Genomic DNA, 16,364 nt, shown 5'->3' with positions numbered 1-16,364 from the left:
AGTTTTGAACGACTCATTCACGACTTACACATCCCTAGTACCGTACAGTTCTAGCTTTTGACGTACCTTTGGACAGAATGGAGTTGGCGTCACATTTTGGACAGTGAGGGTTCTTGATTAATCTTCCCGGAACGTGTTCCACTAGTTTGCAGTAAACTTGTGGTTCGGGGTCTCCACATGTGGCGTTGCTTGAGATGTCTGCATTGCTGGCCAGGTTCAAAATGGCTGGGAACAAACCTGAATGACAAGGAACTAGCAGTTACCATCTTTGAGCTAGATAGCGTAGCTCTGCCTCAACTATTTCCATCCATCCATCCATTTTTCAACCGCTTGTCCCTTTTGGGTTCGCGGGGGGTGCTGGAGCCTATCTCAGCTGCATTCAGGCAGAAGGCGGGGTACACCCTGGACAAGTCGCCACCTCATCACAGGGCCAACACAGATAGACAGACAACATTCACACTCACATTCACACACTAGGGCCAATTTAGTGTTTTGCCAATCAACCTATCCCCAGGTGCATGTTTTTGGCAGTGGGAGGAAGCCGGAGTACCCTGAGGGAACCCACGCAGTCACGGGGAGAACATGCAAACTCCACACAGAAAGATCCCGAGCCCGGGATTGAACCCAGGACTACTTAGGACCTTTGTATTGTGAGACACATGCACTAACCCCTGTTTCACCGTGCTGCCTTCAACTATTTCCATTCATCTTTTTTTTTTGCATTTCATCATTTATTCATTCAGTTTTCTTGCTTGTTCTCCCTGTGGTCATAATATGATCTACATGTGACATTTTAAAGGCAAATGGTTTTGTATGAAAGGTAGGCTACACACACACACACACACACACACACACACACACACACACACACACACACACACTATAAATATAAACATGTCATATCACGGTGATTGTAACCAAAATTATCACGGATATCATTATTATCACGGTATTGTTGAATGCTCACAAAAAGCACTTTACACACACTTTGAAATATTTTCACCAACGATAATGGGTCTTGTATTTCTGCTAGCATCTAAGCTAGCTAACAATTAGCGTGGTAGCTATTTCTGTACAAAATACACAGCACTTGTGGTCATTAATCACGATTGTAGGATAATCAAAATTGGAAACAGTAATACTAACCATCAGGATTTTTACTGCGGTTTATAAATTTACCTGGTAATTGTTACCTGCTACTACACAACACAAATAAATGCTAGGTTAAATGTAGTTGAAAAAACATGGCCGCCATCAAGCAAAACGTCTTTACAGGGACACCGAACTAATTTTCCATAACTCATTGAGTATTTGTCTGATAATTATACAACTTTTAGGACATCTTTATTACAAGTATGCTAGTCTGTCTTTCAGAGCATTTTAACCACAGAGCACCATAGAATGTCATTTACCTTGACATGTCCTCATTGTTTCATGTCTATCTTCAAGGATCTTTCCAACCTCCACTCTTGATTAAAGTGCAGAATGTAATTGAAAGACAGACAACACTTTCAGTGTTTTGTGGGCACAGCTGTGAAGGTGTGATAGCATCTGGGTGGTCTGTCACACACACAGACACACACACACACACACACACACACACACACACACACACACACACACACACACACACACACACACACGCACACACACACAGATGTATTGAGGAGTCTGGAGCCTTGGGGACGGCAGGAGTGGGGGTCTGCTTTTGTTTTTATGTGTGTGTGTCGGGGGTGGAGTGAGATTGTTAACACTAATTATCACACACACACAAACACTTTGTGTGTTTCCCAGCAAGCCACAAATTGTGTGTTTGGGCACAGTCCTCCGACAAACACCCTAAAGTTTGAACCTTGCGAGAAATTTCAAGTCAGTTCACCTTAAGGTGTTCAATAACCATATGATGTATTAGTCAGATTTCAATACACATACTGCACATAACATGGATATTCTGTATTAAACACACCCAACTATTCCCTCCATTGGCTGTGATCAGTGATTATGGGTATTATTATCATTTTTGAAGCGATGTGTTGCATCTCAAAGAGACTAAACAGCAATGTTGTGTTCCAGGTCAAGAACGCGGTCACAATTACTTTCACTTCCCTCGCATGCATCAGACAATTCAAATCATTTTCTTGTGTGTGTTTGTGCTGTTTGAAAGTATGTTATTGTTCTTTTACTCAAGTTTAAAATACAAATACTTTTAAAAACAATACACATTGAAACTATTGCATGTATGTTCTTCTAACTATTGTGCTATAAGTGTACCGTTGTTGCATTTTTTAAACATTTTTTTATTAAGTTTTAGACACAATAATTGACAAAACATAGCCAAAAAAATGCATCAAATGCTGTGTCCCCCCCAACAAGAAAAAAAAAAAGAATGAATAAATACAAATAAAAATTTTAATTAAAAAACACAGAGATAAACCAACATAAAACCACAGACAGCTGCATTCCTGTGTGACCCCAAAGAGATACACATTAGGCTCATCAACCACCCACATTTCAATTGTGTCTCAATCAGGGTGAATTTGGACATCAGTCTCTCCTACATATCATGTTGTTGCCTTTTATAAGTGCATTTGTGAAGTGAAGTGAATTATATTTATATAGCGCTTTTCTCTAGTGACTCAAAGTGCTTTTACATAGTGAAACCCAATATCTAAGTTACATTTAAACCAGTGTGGGTGGCACTGGGAGCAGGTGAGTAAACTAGGATGGCGGAATAATTCATTTGTTTTAGTATATTTCAATAATTTATAAAATGTTGCTTTATTGAAAACATGGTTTGAAGCAAAAGTATCTATAAGCCACTTGTAACTTTAACTTGAGTAAAATATATGGAGGTTAATGTGTGTCTTTGTAGGAAAGCTTTTTTGGACACAATGTATGTAACGGAATTTTTTGCAATCTGAATTTTGCGAAACGATTTTTGTTAACATCAAATAATGCTGACAATTTCATTGAATAAAAATGTATGAGTAAAACTTTAACAATAATCAGTTGGTTGAAATTCAGTGTAAAAAATCAGTGTATAAAAATTCAGCGCAGGAATATCCATCCATCCATTTTCTACCGCTTGTTCCTTTCGGGGTCACGGGGGGTGTTGGAGCCTATCCCAGCTGCACAATTCAGTGCAGGAATATTTGTTACTTCAAAGCTTTAGACCCACTTAAGAAGCAATCGATCCTGTCTCAGAACCAGCCAATGAGGTGAGTTTTGAAGCAACTGTCTATGTTATGTTATGTTATGTTATTTTCATTTATTATGCGCCCCCCAACCAACTGTTACATCAACCCAGGGCGCAGCCCGAGTGGAGAAACAAAAAAACAAAAAAGAAACAGAGACTGAGACACACAAAGGAATCTAAACTAAACATTTAAGACTCACAATGAACACATACATCAAAAGTCATCTGCGGTAAAGAGGTGAGTTTTAAACTGTGCTCTAAAAGAGTCCAGAGTGGTGGCGGACTTAATATTCAGAGGGAGCTTATTCCATAGCCTAGGTGCCATCACTGAGAAAGCACGGTCTCCCTTTGTCACTAGGTTTGACCGTGGGACCTTCAGTGTCATCTGGTTGTCCGATCTAAGGCAACGACCAAGCCTGGAGCTGGTGGGTTGGTCCAGGAGATCTTTAATGTAAGCTGGTGCGAGACCATTGAGCGCTTTGAAGACATACGTCTATCTTCGTTGGCCCTGCAATGAGGTGGCGACTTGTCCATGGTGTACGCCGCCTTCTGCCCATGTGCAGCTGGGATAGGTTCCAGCACCCCCCGCGACCCCATAAGGAACAAGCGGTAGAAAATAGATGGATGGACGAATTAAAAAAAAAAATTACACATAATTTTTTGCAATAAAATTTTATACACTGACTTTTAAAACACTGTATTTTAACAAACTGAATTTGCATTGTTATTCAATTAAATTGTCAACATAAGTTGATGTAAAAAAATCAAGCGAAAAAGAATCAGCTACGTAATTAGGACAAAAATGAACCTCTATAAGAATCTCATTTAAGCTTTTTCACCGTCTGGTAATCATAAATATATGTTGGGACATTTTTTTGCTATTTAATGATACAGTGTGTCTAAGCTTTTGACCTATAGTGTACATGATATGTTTTGATTACTATATAGGTTTGGGCTATTTAGTCTATTGATTTTCACAAGCATTATATGGAAACATCCATTGTTACATTTATTACAAGTCAAAAGTTTTGATACACTTTCTCTTGCTACTGAATGGTTTTAGACTTTTGGCAAGTGAACCAAAGTGCCCCCCATTATAGTTTGCCTGCTAATAATAATGAAGTATGTCTCACCTCTTTGCTGGGAAGCAGTTTGCTCCATCAGCAACAACAGCAGAAGCAACTTCATCCCCCCTCTTGCGTGCAGTATAGCAACACAAGAAGTGGAATTAAAGAGTGATGTGATGCACAAGCAGGCGGTGGAATGTGCGGTGGCCCCCCAGTCGGGCTTAGGCAGCGTTAACTGGACTTAAAAGTGGAAGTGAAGTAGAAGAATGTGTTGCTGCAGAGTCGTTGCTGGCATCCCAATGTGAGTCTGTGCTGTGCTCTCGTTCATTCATTCACTTCAATGCGGGGTGGGGGGTGGGGGGAGGGGCAGGATTGTACCATTTACTCAGGGTATAAAGGGGAGCGGGGGCGGGGGGGTCAATGTTGTTAGTGTGTCTCTTCCTAACAAATATAAACATCCAAGAATCTTCACAAACATGGAATAAATTACACCTAATGTTCCTGTTGATTTCAAAAGTAACAATAATAATTATAATAATAAGGGAAGGAATAAAACATGGTACTGAAGTTGACTCGAATCCATTCTAATTTAATTTCCTGCCCTTCTTAAGACTGGGGGAAGGAAACGTGCAAGGAACTCACTTAACTTGGAAGAAATGAACAGGGGCACCCTCTAGTGGTGACAGCAACATCCAACACCCAGTCGCTTCCACGTTTACGGCGTGTCTAAGTATGCAGGTTCAAAATAAACTGAGACTGAATTGAAACTGAACATTTTCGTGACCCCCACTAGCCGCCGAGACTATGAATAGTATAATTTGTCTATAAAATTGTTAGAAGTTCACCTCTGCATAACATTGTATCCTTATTAACATTAAAGAAAACAAAGAAATTAACTTAAAACAGATAACTTTAACGTTGTTTTAGTCTGTAACAGAAAATATTAAAGTGCATCTGAAAATGAATACAAAATTAAACCATAAATATTTTTTGACCGACTTGAACCATTGTATACGTAAAAATAAAATTAAATCTCAGCAGTGCTGTTGAATCATTTTAATATTCAAATTATTTTAACCTACAAAACAAATTAATTAAACAATGTGTTGATTTTAATTTTAATCAAAACAAGGAAGTCAGCATTAATAGCTACAATGAGCATGTTATGTTTTTCCACAGCTTTTCAAAGCATGACACTGATAAAGCATATGTTCCCCTACCCACGATTAGAGAAGACCTGACATAGAATGTGGTAATATTTTGAAGTTGATGACATGCAAGTTGCTTATCCTATAATTCAAGAGCATCGTTTTGTGAGAAACAAAACCCACACTACATTTAAATTATTCATAACATACTTGTAATATTTATTTGTGAATATATATGTTACTTTACTTTTAGTACTGTAGTTGTTTGAAAACCATGCCTAAAAATACCAAGCCCACCCAAACGAATAAACAACCCACGTGACACCGCTCTTTTCTCCAATTGGTCAGAAAGGTATACAGGATGATTGCAGGTGTGTGGAGAATGCAAAATAAAATGGTAAATATGAGCAAAAATTGAATTTTGAAAGAACAAATACATGCACAACCTTAGCAGGTTAAATATCAGGAAACTGCTTCTAAGAGAGGCTATTGGAGTTTACTATATTCTTGTGACATAATTTTGTGTTAAGTTTAATTACCTTTTTAATTTACAATAAATATATATTGTCAACTTCACACTTGATTTGCTATTGTTAGTTTTATGTTGTATTTTAACAGTGCACAAAAAAGCACAAAGACACATTTGAAGTTGACGTTTATCATGATTTCAGTCACATGGGAATGAGCAGTTACAGTATATTACATTGAAGTCTGTACACGAGGAAGTTAACATGGTGACTGAGTCATAAGCCAGGACTACTGATAAGAAAAACGTATTCCAACTTTACGGAATAAAATGCTTAGATTTAACACTGATCATAACAACACATTTTGTTTAAAAAGTGTTAGTCACTGAGTCTAATGTTAAAAATATTATTGCTACCACCACCTTCATTATGTACTGTACGTTGACAGGATATCACTGTTCAAATAATTGTGATGTCACTGCAACAAAAATGTCATTTTGTGGAGGTAATTGTAAAAATGAGCCAAAAATGCTTCCTTCAAGATTACTATTTTTTGGGCGGATCGGACACAATGTACAAATATACAGTTATCATTGGTATGATAGCATTTTAGAACACTACTGGATAAACTAGGCTCGGTGCTAGTATACCAGGTTGGACCTGGAAGCTTGCAAGTCCAAGCTGTCAATCATCCTGTTGCCGTCCCTCTGGCATGTTCTGAGCTCTCTAAATAGTTGGAAGTTACAATGATAAATAAATTAGAATAATTACCATGAAATGTCCAAAGAAAAGGCACAGAAAAAAAGGGATCAAGCCATGAGGCAAGATTGGCACGAGAGCATGCTCAAAAATAACTGTAAGATGGGGGAAATGATCAATTGATCAGAAAATAAAGATAAATATTGGGAAAGCAACCAAAAACCATGCACAAAAAATGATGAGAAAAGTCCTAGCATACTGTCTCTGCGCTCGATATATACACACACGCTGCAGCGCTTGTTGCATACATGTGGTGGCGCTGTGTGCGCGTTAGGCAAGAGGGAGGGGCAGAGTCCAAAGTGGTGGGAAAGGTAAAGCCCGTGACGTGTCACCAATAAAAGGAGCGAGTCAGGAAGTTGGCGGCCGTGTTGAGCCAGCCCATGCCGTCGGTGACGGAGCCCACACGTGTCACCGCCTTGTCCGGCTCTTGGGACGGACTCTCCTCCTCTGGGAGGTAGTCGGGGATGTCGATGTTCTCCTCCACGGCCGCCGCCCCTTCACAGTCCTCCTGGAATGGCATGATCAGCTGGGACAGAGATGTGGAAAGAGTAATTTCAGCCATTAATAAGTACAATTACAATATGATCTTATGACATAGGACACTTCATGAAAATAATTTTGATGATTGACAGAAATGTTTTGTTTTCGAGAGAAAACCAAGCAGTAGGTTGCACGTAAACAAGACAAAACACACTAAGAAAAGATTACTGAGCCAGGAATGAACCTTGCTGGCCATATAAGTTACAGTTTGCTAATACATTATGCTAAATGAAACACATGAACATTTGTTTAATGGATATTTTCTGACTGGAAATAGCAAAATGGAAAAAATAATGAAAATCTGAAGTTAAAATTCTCTGGCAGGAAATGACATCTTTTTTTTTTTTTTTTTTTGAAGGAAGTATCTGTTGGTGAACATTATGGTACCAATTAAATGCAAACATAGCAACCTGCAACAAGTGCACAATTGTGTTTTTGTGCAAGTAAGGACTTGTACATAAACACAGAGTCTGATGCTCTTTTCATACTTTATTGTCAACCTTAACACGCCAACAGCAGCCTGCTAGCACTTCCTTATTATGCAACAATTAACCTTTACGACAAGCGAGGTGCATCCATTAAACCCCGGAATTATGAGCATCAACATTACAACACAGGCAAGTTGTGTTTTTTTTGCAAATTGTCTTTTTTATATTGCTGCGAGTTTTGCTGCAATGATTGTTGTAGGTTTTAAAATGCGAATGAATTTTACTAGCATGTTCAATATTCAGTAAAAATAAATAGGCTTTTTACCCCCCAAAAATATATATTTGTATATTTTAAAAACTATTTTAGGTTCTGGTTTGGGCACTGTTTAAGCACTGGCACCATTTCAAAAGTATCAATTTTGTAATAGTATCGAATAAAATGTAAAAAATACCTATTCCTAACCTTTACTTTCCTTTCTTAAAAAAGACTTATACAAAAAATTTAATTTATAATACATTTAAAATAATTTATAGTGAAGCATTGGACAGCCAGGGTATGAACAAAAATGACACAGTACTGCTCAAAAGTTTAAAAACACTTTCTAATGCTATTAAATAAGAAAGAATGTCTATGTCTACACATGTCCTCACCTCTCCTCCATCGTCTGTCTTCACCACCTGTTGAGCTGTCATCACTTTAGTGGAGTTGATTGCTGTGCCCAACGCCTATCAGAGAGAGAACACACACACATGCACGCACACACACACGTGGTTAAAATGTCTACAGGGGCAACAGTATAATAAATCAAAAACATTGTCAGAAAACATTATAAAAAAACGGTTTGTTCAGTTTTGCTCTTAGCTGGGATGGTGCTTACGTCAGCTTTAAGGTCGGAGCGGATCCTCACAACACATCTCTTGACGGCCATCTGGAAGGTGAAGCTGATCACTCCTCTGATTTTCAACAAAGCCTCCTCACACAGGCTTCTGCGAGTCTGAGTTTGATATCGTAACACGTAAATTACCTGCTTCAAATGTTTTTAGCGGACAGTTAAACATTTCCTACCGAGTCGTCCAGTCCGTCGATGTGCAGCACCACAGTCTTGGCCCTCTTGTTGTTAGAGCCCAGGAAGAACTGAGCTTTACGTCGGCAGGAGGCGGCGGCTGCTTCCGCTTGTTCCGCCTCTTCTTTACCGGCCGACTGCAAGATCTCATAGATCTCTGAAGCCAAGAGTTTGGTTTCTCCAGGGGACGTACTCCTTAGGACAGATGCAGAGTCAACATTAATGACAAAAATAAAGATTATATTACGGTTTTGTTGTATTTAACTGTATGTAGACTGTGTGTGTGTGTGCGCGTGTGTGAGAGAGAGTGGTGGTGATGGCAATGACTTGCTTCTGCATGACATTCTGCAAGCTCAGCATCATGCCCAACTCGCTCTTCATCTTCTCCCTGTTGGCTCGACATTCTGCTAGGTAACGCACGGCCTACACACACACAAACACATCACGACAAGACAAAAGTCAAGTTAGACTCTTTTGCAGATTCTCAAGCTACAGTACGTTCACACTGCAATACATGATACCGAATTGGGATTTTTTTTGTAAAACCAATCTGTTTATGTAGATCACAAGTGTCAAACGAGGCTTGGCTTATTGTACCCATTGGGTTGAGGTTTTTTTTTGCCCGTATGTGGGATCCAATCTGAGGATGTCGTTGTGGTTTGTGAATCACTTAAAGGCTATATAAATAAACTTTGATTGAGTGACTGAATATGTAACAACATATTCCAAGATTTAAAAAATAAATAAATCTAAAATCCCTAAATATTTGCTTGTCAACATGACTTAATATCCATTCATTCATTTTCTACCGCATGTCCCTTTTTGAAGCAAATTATCCATCAATTTCTTAGTAAAAAAATATGATAAATACATTAGCAATTGTGTAATAAATATATTTACTTTTCAGGGCATTCAGTCGATCGCAACTGGACTGTTTGTCTTAGAGGACCTCTCGGCGCTCATCAGAGTAGGCTTCGTCAGTTTGTGCTCACAGACTTAGATAGGTCAGATTTAGTCCAGTTGCGATTAACTGAATGTCCTGAGATGACAATGACCTGAATGAATGAGAACATTCATAGACATCATATTTACTGTTACAAGCGTCCCTTTGAGGGGCAGCCATAGCTGCCATGCCCTCACAGAAAAAACGAGTTCGACACCCGTGATGTAGACAATCTAATTACAACAAAAAAGTGATTTTTAATGTAAATGGAATGGGACCCTGAAGTGACACGGATGTGCACATGTTGTCATGACGTAATATATGCTGCAGCATGCGCCGCAGTGTTTATGGCACATTTGTGGCAGTTTCAAGGATTTTGTGCAACCGGAGTCAACGTTTTCTAAACCAAATTATTTTGCGCATAAGATTTTGGAGGGAAAAAGGGCAATCACTTTGGCTCTCACGGTTTGTGGGGCATTTGCTTCCACGTCTGTCCCAAAAAGAGTGTGGGCAAGCAATTGGAGCCAGGAGTGGTGGAACATTGACGTTAGTTCTAAAATATCTTCTTTTTGCTGATTCGTCAACTATTCATTTTTGTGACCGTCTACTTTGGCAGAGAATTATGAAGTTTGTCTCTTTTTGATGAGCACGACCCAATCTTTCAGACTGCAGTTGTATCAGCTCCACATCAGACTAAAATAGCCACATACGAAAGAGGTCTTGGTTGAATTTGAAAAAAAATCTGAATTGTACTGATCACATTGACATGAAAAGATCAGATACATGTCACACATGGGCAAAAAAGGTGTGAACATAGCCTAAAAGTTGAAGTGTTACATAAGCATGAGGAGGTGCATGCTGTGGCTCTGTGTTTACACCTTTCTTTCAGACAACAGTTGATACATAAGACACTTAATGCCACACACACACACACACACACACACACACACACACACACACACACACACACACACACACACACACACACACACACACACACACACACACACACACACACACACACACACACACACACACACACACACACACACACACACACACACACACCTCCTTTGCTGTATACTTTTAGTGTGGGGACAAGTGCGTCTGTCTCCAATATTGTCCACACCTTTCGCCTTCTAACAGCAGCGCGCTCTTAAACACACGCCGGGAAGCAAGGGAAAATGCCGTTAAAACAAGCGCTTGGCTCGGTTTACTCCGAGGGGAAATCTTCGGGGCAAAGCCTATGTAGTTCGTCCGTCATGATTATCAAATCAAAGGACGCTAGCGCGCTTGCGCCTGACTTCGTGTTGCCCAAAATGCATTAATAAATGACATTTTTTCGGTAATTAAAAAATTAGACAGTATTACTAACCGTCTGGAATTTTATCGCAAATGATCATTATACCGTTTACCATTACATCCCTAGTCCATTAACAAGTAAAAAGTCAAGGGCGGTCACGGCATGTTCTTGCCGCCGATGTAGGTCAGTTTTTTAGGGCATTATGGCAAATGACGAGGGCGGTCGCGGAAATTGCCGCGGTTAAATTCGACCCCTGTAAGTAAAAAAATCAGTGCGATGTGACAATGGACAACTGTACCTGTGAATATAAACAAAAGGACAACTTACCAACAGTGCCGAGTAGACCACCTGGGGGTTCGGGTGGTCCAGGAAAAGGATGAGACCTGGCAGACAGCCCTGATCTTCAACTATGGCTCTGCGGTTGAGGGGGTCTGCGGCAAGATCTCGCAGCTGGTTGACCACCGTCAGTGCATCCAACTCCGCACTCATGGTGCCTCTCGTCTTAGAGCCTTACACATCCAAACAGCCTCCACCCTGCTGGGTAATGATGATGCAAATATGGGTCATAACTGATGGAGCTTATCAAACACTAATACACCAATCCTCAAACTGAGCACGAGTACCACTGGTGGTACACACATGCCATCTAATAAAACACAGTATATATATTTATATTTTTAAAACTACATGATGTTAAACATATACATATGAAGTAACTATACAGATAAAAGTGTACTAACCAAACATTTGCTGAAATGTATTTAAATAAAAGGCAAACGCCCCGAGCAAATTACTTAGTGCATACAAGTCACATATTATAAAGCACAGGGGTCAAACTCAAGGCCCCGGGGCGAGATCTGGCCCGCCACATCATTTATTATGGCCTGCAAAAGCCTGGAAATAATATGCGTCAATTAAGTACTTTTTTTCCCTTACTTCCTATTTTTCACAGAAAAAATGCACGCAGTTGCAAATCTTTTAAACTGCATTATCTAACAATGCAACAAATATTATATTATCCTACACTCCAAAAAATGTTTTGTTAAAAAAGCAAAACAGAATCTTAAATATCTGCTTGACTTATGATTTCAAAGCAAGTTATCCATCAAATGGTACACTGTAAAAATGACAATAGATTTTACGGCAAAATTTGGTAAAAGTTTTTTCAGCATATTCCTGTAAATGGGGAAAATAGTTTTTTTAGGGTAAAATTCTGGCAACTGAGTTACCAGTTTTTTATCGCAAAATCTATGGTTGTTTTTACAGCATATTATTGTAAATGGGAAAATTGTACAATTGTTGTTTACTGTAAAAAAAAAAACTGTTTTACCATAAAATCTACGGTTGTTGTTATACAGTATAGTATATTACTGTAAATGGAAAAGCAGCACCACAGTTTTTTTTTTACTGTAAAAAAATGGCGGCTCAGTAGCCAGAATTTTACCTTGAAAAAACAGTGGAACTATTTTCCAATTTACCGTAATATGCTGTAAAAACAACCTCTGTAGATTTCACAGTAAAAAAAACCTGGCAGCTCAGTTGACAGAATGTTACTGTAAGAACATTGGAACTTTGTTTCCATTTACAGTAAAATGTTGTGAAAAAACACGGTAAATTTAACGGTCAAATTCTGGTGACTGAGCTAATCCACACACTTTTACAGCGTACGGGGAAAAAAATAGAATCAAATGCAGAAGCAATTTATATTCACATATTATTCACTGTTAGAGACCGCCCTCTGAGGGCAGCTATAACTAAGATGTGACCCTCTATGAAAACGGTTTTCACACCCTTGTGATGTAAGGTATGCAGTGGCGTGGTGCACTTTTGAGGTGGGACTTGGTGTTTAAAGGGAAACTGCACTTTTTTGCCCATAATTCACAATCCTTATGAGAGAGATGAACACATTTTTTTATGCATTGTACAAACCCCGTTTCCATATGAGTTGGGAAATTGTGTTAGATGTAAATATAAACAGAATACAATGATTTGCAAATCCTTTTCAACCCATATTCAATTGAATACACTACAAAGACAAGATATTTGATGTTCAAACTCATAAACTTTTTTTTTTTTTTCAAATAATAATTAACTTAGAATTTCATGGCTGCAACACGTGCCAAAGCTGTTGGGAAAGGGCATGTTCACCACTGTGTTACATGGCCTTTCCTTTTAACAACACTCAGTAAACGTTTGGGATATGAGGAGACACATTTTTTAAGCTTCTCAGGTGGAATTCTTTCCCATTCTTGCTTGATGTACAGCTTAAGTTGTTCAACAGTCCGGGGGTCTCCGTTGTGGTATTTTAGGCTTCATAATGCGCCACACATTTTCAATGGGAGACAGGTCTGGACTACAGGCAGGCCAGTCTAGTACCCGCACTCTTTTACTATGAAGCCACGTTGATGTAACACGCGGCTTGGCATTGTCTTGCTGAAATAAGCAGGGGCGTCCATGGTAACGTTGCTTGGATGGCAACATATGTTGCTCCAAAACCTGTATGTACCGTTCAGCATTAATGGCGCCTTCACAGATGTGTAAGTTACCCATGTCTTGGGCACTAATACACCCCCATACCATCACAGATGCTGGCTTTTCAACTTTGCGCCTATAACAATCCGGATGGTTCTTTTCCTCTTTGGTCAGGAGGACACGACGTCCACAGTTTCCAAAAACAATTTGAAATGTGGACTCGTCAGACCACAGAACACTATTCCTCTTTGTATCAGTCCATCTTAGATGAGCTCAGGCACAGCGAAGCCGACTGCGTTTCTGGGTGTTGTTAATAAACTATTTTCGCCTTGCTTAGGAGAGTTTTAACTTGCACTTACAGATGTAACGACCAACTGTAGTTACTGACAGTGGGTTTCTGAAGTGTTCCTGAGCCCATGTGGTGATATCCTTTACACACTGATGTCGCTTGTTGATGCAGTACAGCCTGAGGGATCGAAGGTCACGGGCTTAGCTGCTTACGTGCAGTGGTTTCTCCAGATTCTCTGAACCCTTTGATGATATTACGGACCGTAGATGGTGAAATCCCTAAATTCCTTGCAATAGCTGGTTGAGAAAGGTTTTTCTTAAACTGTTCAACAATTTGCTCACACATTTGTTGACAAAGTGGTGACCCTCGCCCCATCCTTGTTTGTGAATGACTGAGCATTTCATGGAATCTACTTTTATACCCAATCATGGCACCCACCTGTTCCCAATTTGCCTGTTCACCTGTCGGATGTTCCAAATAAGTGTTTGATGAGCATTCCTCAACTTTATCAGTATTTATTGCCACCTTTACCAACTTCTTTGTCACATGTTGCTGGCATCAAATTCTAAAGTTAATGATTATTTGCAAAAAAAAATGTTTATCAGTTTGAACATCAAATATGTTGTCTTTGTAGCATATTCAACTGAATATCGGTTGAAAATGATTTGCAAATCATTGTATTCCGTTTATATTTACATCTAACACAATTTCCCAACTCATATGGAAACAGGGTTTGTAACTCGTAAATAACAATGAAGCTAATGGGAGCAAGTGAAGTGAATTATATTTATAGAATTCATTTTTTTCAAGTGACTCAAAGCGCTTTACATTGTGAAACCCAATATCTAAGTTACATTTAAACCAGTGTGGGTGGCCCTGGGAGCAAGTGGGTAAAGTGTCTTGCCCAAGGACACAACGGCAGTGACTAGGAGGGCGGAAGCGGGGATCGAACCTGCAACCCTCAAGTTGCTGGCACGGCCGCTCTACCAACCGAGCTATACAGCCCCAATAATGTCATTGAGTCTACTGCGCCATAAAACCCACTAAAACACATCCAAAAAGCACCAGCAACACACTCCATTTACGTCTTGTGACCAGAGTATTAATCAAGTCTTAACAATAGTTAATATTAACGCTAACTTTAAGCACCTACTTTTAGTGGCACATTGATAACAGAGAGGTAACTAGTTTATACTGCTATGTAGACATCATGAGCCAGTGAGCTGATATATCGTCTGAGACTTTGTGAAAGGCAATTATAGATTATAAATCATGCCCCTCATCTGGATAGTAGAATGGTGTGAACATAAACCAAGAAGTTGATCAACTTTGACAGCCAACTTAGACCCTGATATGGAGAGAAAGACAATAAAAGACGCTAGTATGCACCCACCTTTTATTTTATTCCTTGCGACAATTATGATTAATTCTTCATCTAAACGGCAAGATATGAACATCCCCTCAGTCGTCATCCCAGTGAGAGCAGACGTTGTACAGTAAGTGATTGTTTTATTATGTTTCTTGCCTCTCTTTAAGTCTGCCTTGAGTTGTTGTTGAAGGGAAAAGCAAATGTGATGCGTTTGTGAAATTAAAGTGCCACCGGATGCTTAGAATGAATGAAGGACGTAAATATTACAAGTTGTTGTGAATGTGCCTGTTACTACATTACATATATACTCATAGTATGTATATAAAACCTTGATGGAGGTGATTGTATTTTTTTTATTTTTTTTTTACATCGCTTTATAGAAATAGAGCGACTCCCATAGGCACCATTGTTAGCTGACTTTTGCCAGCGTTTATTTACTAGTTGGAATGCATAAAAAAAGACAAATAGATTTGTGCTTGTCTCACATAGGGATTTTGAATTATAGGCAACATGTAAAAAAAGTGCAATTCCCTTTTAACACTTTGAGAACCATTGCAATGTCTGCTGTATTTAAGGTAAGAAAATGTTGTTTAATTCAGGACCTCGGGGAATTACAGTAGGAATTAAACCACAAAAGAAGATTAAATGGTTGACCTATTTATCATTAACAACATTCAAAAGAGGCTCAAATCAATATCGACGCTTTGTATAACATAGCTTATTATGTAGTACTTGACACATTCCCAAAAAGTATGTCCCATGTTGCAAACGGGCACTTTAAAATGTGGATATTCGCTTGTGTGACCAGTTAAATACACATTGTGTTTGTTTTGCTACGACCCCCAGCCTCACCTCAAAGCTCGCCCCTGTGGAAAAAGACAAGAAACGACTCGGTGACTAAGCTAAGCTAGCTAACACTGTTTCACACTTCAACTTACCTTTCAGTCAGTTTTCGGCGAAACCATGAGACAACAGTTGGAAAGCTCAGTTACACAAGACGCAATAATGGCGTGCCGGCAGACAGCGTGCCAGTTTAAAAGCAGCCCCTAATAATCTAATTTCATTAACGCTGAGGGCCTGCGCCTTTCTCGACAATGCCCGTTTAAGCTAGCAGCTGTGCATACTGTTTGTGTTTTGTGGCACGTTCGGTTTGTTTTAGCTATTCGGACTCGCCGCTTTACAGATGAACCTGTTTCACTCTCGTCCGTTGAACGTGACACCGTGCTGCCGGGATATAAGAAAGCCAATATCGAACGTACTCTAACATTCCCCTATATAATTGGACTGTCTCATCTGATTGACTAGACCAAAGCCCAATC

General features: G+C 39.4%; 2 protein-coding genes across 3 annotated transcripts in view; both read right to left on the bottom strand.

The window, feature by feature from the left end:
- Nucleotides 1–4,384, bottom strand: part of lama1 (laminin, alpha 1) — a 33,879-nt gene extending 29,495 nt beyond the window's left edge. The window contains exons 1-2 of the mRNA XM_061964629.1: nt 4,330–4,384; nt 67–237 (exon numbers count right to left, since the gene is read on the bottom strand). Coding sequence (XP_061820613.1) covers nt 67–237; nt 4,330–4,384 — 226 coding nt within the window. The remainder of the gene's footprint in view (nt 1–66; nt 238–4,329) is intronic.
- Nucleotides 4,385–6,296: 1,912 nt separating this feature from the next.
- On the bottom strand, nt 6,297–16,227 carry armc1 (armadillo repeat containing 1). 2 transcript variants are annotated; one of them, XM_061965373.2, is made up of 7 exons: nt 15,984–16,227; nt 11,243–11,449; nt 9,001–9,092; nt 8,672–8,864; nt 8,484–8,600; nt 8,257–8,331; nt 6,297–7,163 (listed from the first exon to the last, which is right to left on the bottom strand). In XM_061965373.2, exons 2-7 carry the CDS (start codon nt 11,402–11,404, stop codon nt 6,966–6,968), a joined length of 837 nt encoding a protein of 278 aa, XP_061821357.1. In that variant the 5' UTR covers nt 11,405–11,449; nt 15,984–16,227; the 3' UTR covers nt 6,297–6,965. The 2 variants fall into 2 exon arrangements, with proteins under 2 accessions (XP_061821357.1, XP_061821355.1); XM_061965371.2 differs by having other exon boundaries at nt 11,243–11,452; nt 15,984–16,224.
- Nucleotides 16,228–16,364: the final 137 nt, after the last annotated feature.

Source organism: Nerophis lumbriciformis, linkage group LG07 (assembly GCF_033978685.3).
Source record: "Nerophis lumbriciformis linkage group LG07, RoL_Nlum_v2.1, whole genome shotgun sequence".
Lineage (NCBI taxonomy): Eukaryota > Metazoa > Chordata > Actinopteri > Syngnathiformes > Syngnathidae > Nerophis > Nerophis lumbriciformis.
The sequence above is the reverse complement of the archived record's forward strand: the minus strand, read 5'-3'. Positions and strand labels throughout refer to the sequence as shown.

What these genes read in the sequence shown, in the direction of transcription:
- armc1 (XM_061965373.2), bottom strand. Translation starts at nt 11,404, where the DNA reads ATGAGTGCGGAGTTGGATGCACTGACGGTGGTCAACCAGCTGCGAGAT. An exon ending in TCGACGGACTGGACGACTCG is followed by an intron (nt 8,601 to 8,671) that starts GTAGGAAATGTT and finishes TATCAAACTCAG; the next exon opens with ACTCGCAGAAGCCTGTGTGA. An exon ending in GCTCCGACCTTAAAGCTGAC is followed by an intron (nt 8,332 to 8,483) that starts GTAAGCACCATC and finishes TCTCTCTGATAG; the next exon opens with GCGTTGGGCACAGCAATCAA.